Genomic DNA, 7,815 nt, shown 5'->3' on the forward strand with positions numbered 1-7,815 from the left:
CTATGTGATGCACCTTTGTATAAATAGAGAAAATTTGATGAAGCCAATCTGTTTTTGGATGATGAAACTGAGGCACATATTCCAAGATTATTAAGCAAATAGAGAAAAATTCTCATGGAATAGTGACTCCAAAATGATTGTTATCCTTGTATTTATTTAGGAGCCATAGGTGACACTGTTTGAGAGAACGACGACACCTTTCTCGATCGGTGATATAAGTGTCCTTGAATCTCTTGAAACGCGAACAACCGGGAAAAAAAAGATTGGGTTTGCAACTTGCGTTACAGGTATTGTCCACGGGCTTCAACCAGATGCACTGTTGATGGTGTTGTCTGCACTGGCACTGCCCTCACGAGTGGCCGGTGCAGCCTTTCTATGTACGTTCTTGTTTGGGACTATGATAGCCATGAGAAGTTATACCATGTTTTTATGTTCTTGTGTTCAGGCACTGAAACAAAAGGGTCCCTAGAATAACTGGAAAACTAATTTGGGCATCTTCCCTTGTAGCAATTGCTCATGGATTTTCAATTCTCATCAACCAATTCCTTGGGTTTAGTCTGTATTGATTTGGGTCTTCTTTATGTTATCCATTTTTCAAGACAACCTTATAGTTTAGTGTGAAAAGAGGGTCTTTAAAAGGAGTAATGGATAAGTTAGCAGGAAAAAAATATTATTGCATCTCAAATGGCTCTAGAAGAAGGTTGGAGTGTTGAAGTGTATTTATGTATAACACTACTTATGAGTTACATAAATACACTCAAACACTCAAGTAACTACATAATATTTACTCTGGTTACTCTCATGTACAACCATGCATTACTCTTACGTACAACCATGCAAGTCCATGCATGCATGCGAGCATATGTAACACACTCACCTATATCACTTTGGTGATGTCAAGGTGTAATCTTCTGCCTTGAATATTTATTTGCCATGGTAAAAAACCTGATCATGTAGGATCTTGGTAGTTCTGAAGATCAAGCTCATCTGTGTCAATAATTTTACATGTGTTCTAGTTCTCACAAAACACACGCCCCCCCCCCACCACTGTAAAAAAAAAAAAAAAAAAAAAAAAAACCAACAGGTGACTTGGGAGTGTAATTGTGTAAAGACGATTGTCTCTCTAGTAATCATATTTTCCTTGAATATTTAGAGCATCTGACTGTTTAGATAATTTAATTCAAAATTAAATAGGCACTTCTTATAGAGCATCATCTCAAGGAATGGTCATAGCATTTGATTTGTTGGTGTTAAAAAAGGACTGTCTTATAAGTGAGGTGCTTGAATGGCATATCTCATCTTCCCTATGTCTCTGTAGAGAATGACCTCCTTTTTGAATGGACATTTAGATTGAATAGCAACGCGAGCTTTAGTTGGCCGACAACTACATAAGCCTCTGGTGGAAAAAGAGAGTGAAAAATCAGATGATTTATGACAAGGAACTATCGAGAGAAGACCTATTTATTCACACACCTACTCTTTCTTTGAACTATGATTTAGGACTTGCTTCTTCTTTCCCCACCCCCTACCACATTATCATTGCAACAAGGGGTTATAATTATCCATCCAATTGCATTCTTTGAAACAATTGATACTAACTTATAATGTTAAAAGAAAAAAACATGTGAAGACTCTTAACTATCTTATTGATAAAAATGTCCTTGTAGGGCGTTAGCAACCCACTGGATACATTATTTATGGTTGATCAATTGATTTTTATCGGACCACATCTGTCCTCAACCTGAATATGTTAAAATATGTCAATGAAATAATGTGAAAACCCAAAATGGGGAAGAAAAAAACTGGCATTTAGACATCTTTGAGGGGTGGGTGACCATTGTGTCCTGAGATACTTGATGAAGTAAAGAGATTATGTGCTTCAGAAGAGGTTTTTGACGTATTTGAGGACTGGAGTGAGGATGACCTTGTAAGCTCTCTCTGTGGGATGGTAACTATCCCAGAATATGTACTTGGAGGTGTCTGTACATGTAAATGGGTTTCCATCACACAATACTATTGATGCTTCTATTTTTCCAGTGCCACAACATCCTTTAGTTGCTTCTTCAAATCCTGTGGAAAACACTAATTATTAGCTGATCCCCGATCGATATCTATGGTAATATCAGCAAGATTAGTGGTGATTACCGTATGTGTAAGGATTTTGGATCAAATCAAGCAAAAGGTTGTAGATATCGACGTAAAGGAATGTCGATAGCGGTAGGTTCTTATTTAGCTGATTCAGTTGGGAGGAAAGCTTAGAGTTGAAAAGCATGGCTGCTTGGTTGTAATTTTCCACACACAATCTAGCTTTTCCCCCTTTTAATGTTCTTTGGGATGGCACACATCCAATTGGTGGGAGGCTGATTACAACAATCTTTCGTGCTCCTACTCTGTACAGTTCCTGCCAGAAGAAGAAGCTGGTGAGAAATGTGAATCATTATTTATGAAGAACAAGATAACTCTGCTTCACAATTTCCATATTTATTATAAGGCAGATCAGATCCTCTTTTCAACAATTCAACATACATTTATCATATATCAATTGACAAATGCTAGCAGTCTTGTCTCTTTCATATAAGTTATTCTATTTCCTTGGGTTTCTATTCAATTTTTGACCACTATCTGTAGAACTACAAAAAATCCCACATTGTCTGGGGATGCGCTATTGAATGTGCATATATGATGCGACCTGTTTTACATAATATGAAAGTGTTTTAAAACCGTGAGACCCACCTATCAAAATGGACAATATCATAGCATTGGTGGGGCCAATCGCGTGGCACTTCACTTTCTCTGTAGCTTTTGGATTGGGTGATTGTTTGAGCTTCTGTCATTTTTTTTCCATTGTTTTACTACTATTTCTTCCTTCTCCCCTCCCCCTCATATTGAGAAGATACTTCTCAGCATATACCCTGAGAGATCTATCAGTACAAAGTAACAGTTTCTAAAAATTACTTTGTTATTCTATTTAGGTTTCATGGTGTTGTAGTTTAAATCTACGAGTAGTAGTAGCAGTAGTAATATAGAAGGAAGAAGAGGGTGACCTGAATGAAAGTAGAAGCGAATTGGACCAAGAGATCGGTGTAAGAGGCAATGTCGAAATGCAGTTTCCTAAGAGGAGTAGGGAAGTAAGTAGTTGCAATGTCGTTGCTCCCAGTACACAGCACGTATAGACTCTCTGATACAATCTTATTGCTTCTCTCCTCACCAATCCCACTCTTCACCTTTTCTATGTACTCTTCAAATAACTCAAACTGCTCCCTTAATGTCATGGCTGTCTGGTCATCATTTTATAAATAGAGGAAAGAAACAGAATTAGAATATATATATAGAGGAATCATATTGACTGTAATATATATATATATATATATAGTAACTCTCTAACTTAAATTGTACCTCTATATTGCATGTGAGAGGATCATAACCTGCACCACCTGAAGCGAAGTTTACGCCAGTGAGGAGGTCTTGAAGGGTGAGATTTGGGTCCAAATAGGCCGGTAACAGCTCCTTAATCCCCATTGCTTCAACTGGAAATAATTAGTTCTTAAAATGATTTAGATCATTAGATGCATTACCATGCTATATACTTGTACAGTATATACAGTTAGTTATATGAGTAGTAGTCGTGGATGAGATGGAAGAAGCAGAAGGAATACCTATGAGGTCAGAGGGGACCTTTCCATTGCTGAACCTACCAGTTGGGATACCTCCCATGAAATCTCTGCCATAAGGAGGAAAATTGCACTTAGCCAGTGAGGTTAAATAGTTGTTGTTACCAGTATCCACGATCGAATCTCCAAACACTAATACTGCGGGCACTGAGGAATTGGCAGGTGATGCAATAGCCTTTTGAATTATTTGAGAGGTGAGGCAAGCAAGCAGAGATAGAAGAAGAGCCAAAGAAGAAGAAGAAGAAGAAGCCAGGTTTAGAGAGGGAGGCGGCATTTCCCTTTTGGTGCAATGTGAAGATCGCGGGGAGCCAGGGATACACTAGCGGGTATTGTTTTATATTTAGAGAGAGAGAGAGATGAGAGAGAGAGAGAGAGAGAGAGAGAGTGAGTGTGATACGTGCACGGCTGGGTATCGTATGCATGGAGCACATATGCTGAGGTTATCATGACATGGGATGCATGGGAGTATTGTCCACGTGGAAGTAGTTATGGTATTATGTAGGTTATGGGGGTAAGAGGTAGTTGTTACCATGGTGGGAGTTTGATTATTATGGGAAGTAGTTGTTTAAATGATGGGAACGCGTGTGATTGTTTAAATGTTGGGAATATGTTAGGTCTCTTATAAGTGGGGAAGGGAGTAGTTATGGTAATTAACGTGTATGATGAAATACATTAAGAATTATCACCCATCTATTTGTGTAGAAGAGGCAATGTTTTTTGATGTATCTTTTTTATTTTTCTCTTCATTAAAACAATTCTGACTTCTAGCAAAAAAGAAAATTATCTCCTACTTTCTCCCTTTTCCTTGTACAGGTCATTCTTCTTATACTCTATTACACGATAGGTAAAAAGAAAGTAAATGGCACACACGAAACCGGCCGGATCAAGGTGGCTTGCCAGCCTGCCCAAGCATTCAAAATGAGGAAAGAAAGAATGCAAGCAAGCTACTTGTCTCCAATGCCGGATCAGGAGTTCTGGATAGCACCTACCCTATGGTGATTCGTCTATCGTCCATGGTTAGCTCTTGCTTCCACTCTCGTCGATGGGAAGCTCTTGTCTGGTGACTAAACCTCTTTCATTGACATTACCTTTGGTTTCTTCACCTACTCGTCCTCAATTAACATTCCCTTCTCCTACACCTTGATTATAGACCACCGGCCTTTTCTTATACTCTATTACACATTAGGTAAAAAGAAGGGAACCGTGTACATACCAGACTAGTATTAGAGCAAGGGAATAGACGACGGGTCAATCGTCTTGAGGATGAAGTAAATTTCCTCAATGGAGGACAGAAGCAAATCCTATCTAGACTTGACGGGCAGTAAGAAATTCTCACCAAGTTATCCGAATTTTTTGAAAAAATGAGTTCGGTTGGAATAAATACAAATGGCCCCAAGTTGAAAGGGACTTTGAGATCGACTAAAAATTCTAGTTGGGCTCGTTCTCCTCCTTTGAACGATGACCAGTGAACTACTACTTCTCAACAACTTCACACTCAAGCTGGTAAAATTGGATTTTCCACGCTACAATAGCGAGGAAGACACTACTAGGTGGACATGCCGGGTTGAACAAATTTTTCTGTTTCATTAGATTCCTAAAGAAGATAAGGTGGCATTGGCGTCATTCCGTCTTGAGGGGGACAGTTAGTTATGGTACCAGGTGTACAACCAAGATGATGGTGACGCGATCTGGCAAGAGTTTTGTGACGGTCTCCACACGAGGTTTTGCCCTACCCAATTCCAAGATTTCTTCGGCGAATAAGCAAAACTACAACAAACTGGGTCAATTTGGGATTACCAGTCAAGGTTCGAGAAAACATTAGCGAGGGTAGGATCCCTATCTTCAGGTCGACAAGTTACTTTTTTTATAAGTGGTTTGAAGGACAGCATCAAGGCGGATGTTCTCGCAAGTCGACCACTACTTTATCTTCAACCATTTGATTAGCTCGACTTTTCGAGGTGAGGAACCAGTCACAAAGAAGAAACGTACATCCCTTTGAGGCATGAGGCTTAACCTGACAAATAAGGAGCCAACAAGGGGGAACTACTTCAATCCCGAGAGCAAAGAGACTTTGCTTCAATTGCAATGAGTGTTCCATAGCAAGACATCGATGGAAGAAAATTTTCTTGCTTGAAGGTTGTTATGAAGAAGAAATGGCTGATGTGGCCGATGAACCAGTTGATGACGTGGTTGAAGAAAGGGAGGACGTACCTGAAATATCACTCCATGTTATTGCAGGTATTCAAGCGCCTGAGACTTGGGACAAGTAGCAATCTCTATCTTGATTGACTCGGGGAATACCCACAATTTTCTGAGCACAAAATTGGCAAAAAAAGTGGGTTTAACTCCTAAATTAAAGCAACCATTTGAGGTTATGGTAGCTTCGAGAGAAAAACTATCTAGCCCAGTCATCGTCCAAGGAGTTCCATTCTTAGTTGATTTCTTTCTTTTAGCTTTGGGTGGGTATGAAGTTGTGTTAGGTGCCCATTGGTTGAGAACATTGGGGCATATATTGTGGGATTTTGCTAACCTTGACATGAAATTCAAGGTGAACAGGAAAGAGGTTGCTCTCAAGAGGATAACTACTAAACCCAATAAAGTTATTCAAGATGCGAACCAGATGTAAGGCAGATGCAACGAGGTTTGCTTCTACAATTAAATTCCATAACTGTCACATTGCCAATGAAGGAGGAGAGGCCCACATACAAGCAGTTACTACAACTTTTGGAGAAATTTGGGGACTGTGTTCGAGGAACCAAAGGGACTACCACCTACCAGAAGCCATGATCATCGCATACCCCTAAAGAAGAACAATCAACCCTTGTGCATGAAGGCCTACAGATACCCTCACTTCTAGAAGAGGGAGATAGAAAGGTTGGTCGATGAAATGCTAACAACAAGGATCATTTGGCCAAGCTGCAGCCCCTACTCCTCACCAGTGATCTTAGTCAAGAAGCATGACGGCACGTGGCGCATGTGCTTGGACTACCGTGCCCTCAACAAGATGACTATCAAAGATCGCTTTCCAATTCCCTTGATCGATGAATTATTGGACGAACTCCATGGTGCTCGCTATTTTTCAAAACTTGATTTACGTTCGGGGTACCACCAAATTTGAGTCGCTCTTGAAGATATCAAGAAGGCGTCCCGCACTTATCATGAGCATGAATTTTTGGTGATGCTGTTCAGACTCACCAATGCACCAATGTACCATCCATATTCTAGTCTTTGATGAACCAGGTATTCAAACCACAGTTGAGAAAATTTATTTTGGTTTCCTTTGACGACATCGTAGTCTATGTTGGAATACGATACCTTGTATTCTATTGTAGTTTAATTCAAGAAGTACTGATGCAGACCCATTCACTAAAAATTATCACCTATGGGCAGGATTTCCTCGGTAGACCCCAGCCGCTCAATTATCTCCTACTTTCTCCCTTTTCCTTGTACACCTCATCCATTTTATATTCTATTACTCGATAAGTAAAAAAGAAGGGAGCCGTGTACATACATACGAGAGAGAGAGAGAGAGAGAGAGAGAGAGAGAGAGAGAGAGAGAGAGAGAGAGAGAGAGAGAGCGCACTGACATAACAAGTGGTAGCTACTAACTACCCAGAAACTGAATTTAAAGATTTAAACGCAGTGATATGGGCAGCAGGAGGGAAGGATAGAAAAGAATAATTTATTTCCATGTGGAAGATTTATAGAAGTAAGTGTTTTCAGAGTGAGGGATTACAAGAAGTTTGATAAAAAAAAATGCCAAAAAACAGTCATAAAAAACAATTGCATTAAATGTTGTCTACCATGCATGTGGAGCTTGAGACATTTATGATAGATACTTGTGATCATATTCTGAAAATACTAATCATCCTTTTGAAGTAGTTCAAGATGAGCTCTGCCCATGTGATGCTCCTTTCGTATAATTAGCTAAATTCTCGATGCTGGTAGTAGTTGAATTAATGCTACTTTATAAATATAGCTAAGTTGTCAATGTTGGTTACGGATGCTGTGAGTAGACCTCATTATAGGTTTTGTTAGAGTGTGGCTTGAGCCTTTGCTAATGACAATGTTGAAGGTGGGATTTGGTAATAATAGGAGTTTATTCTTTTATGTAATTTTTTTTTTGTTTTTTTTTTGTTTTTTT

The 7,815-nt window shown here is 39.3% G+C and overlaps 2 protein-coding genes across 2 annotated transcripts in view; one reads left to right on the forward strand and one right to left on the reverse strand.

Annotated features, from left to right (window-relative positions):
- Positions 1 to 1,623: 1,623 nt before the first annotated feature.
- On the reverse strand, positions 1,624 to 3,969 carry LOC122077801 (GDSL esterase/lipase EXL3-like). The gene is made up of 5 exons (XM_042643674.1): positions 3,657 to 3,969; positions 3,397 to 3,527; positions 3,045 to 3,278; positions 2,146 to 2,401; positions 1,624 to 2,070 (listed from the first exon to the last, which is right to left on the reverse strand). Exons 1-5 carry the CDS (start codon positions 3,943 to 3,945, stop codon positions 1,880 to 1,882), a joined length of 1,101 nt encoding a protein of 366 aa, XP_042499608.1. The 5' UTR covers positions 3,946 to 3,969; the 3' UTR covers positions 1,624 to 1,879.
- Positions 3,970 to 5,824: 1,855 nt separating this feature from the next.
- The window catches only part of LOC122079947, a 22,291-nt gene continuing 20,300 nt past the window's right edge, over positions 5,825 to 7,815 (forward strand). The window contains exons 1-2 of the mRNA XM_042646750.1: positions 5,825 to 5,909; positions 6,125 to 6,293. Of these exons, the coding sequence (XP_042502684.1) occupies positions 5,825 to 5,909; positions 6,125 to 6,293 (254 nt within the window). The remainder of the gene's footprint in view (positions 5,910 to 6,124; positions 6,294 to 7,815) is intronic.

This window comes from Macadamia integrifolia, chromosome 5, assembly GCF_013358625.1.
Source record: "Macadamia integrifolia cultivar HAES 741 chromosome 5, SCU_Mint_v3, whole genome shotgun sequence".
Classification (NCBI taxonomy): domain Eukaryota; kingdom Viridiplantae; phylum Streptophyta; class Magnoliopsida; order Proteales; family Proteaceae; genus Macadamia; species Macadamia integrifolia.

What these genes read in the sequence shown, in the direction of transcription:
- LOC122077801 (XM_042643674.1), bottom strand. Translation starts at nt 3,945, where the DNA reads ATGCCGCCTCCCTCTCTAAACCTGGCTTCTTCTTCTTCTTCTTCTTTG. An exon ending in GGTCCCCTCTGACCTCATAG is followed by an intron (nt 3,528 to 3,656) that starts GTATTCCTTCTG and finishes AATTATTTCCAG; the next exon opens with TTGAAGCAATGGGGATTAAG. An exon ending in CTCTCACATGCAATATAGAG is followed by an intron (nt 3,279 to 3,396) that starts GTACAATTTAAG and finishes AATGATGACCAG; the next exon opens with ACAGCCATGACATTAAGGGA.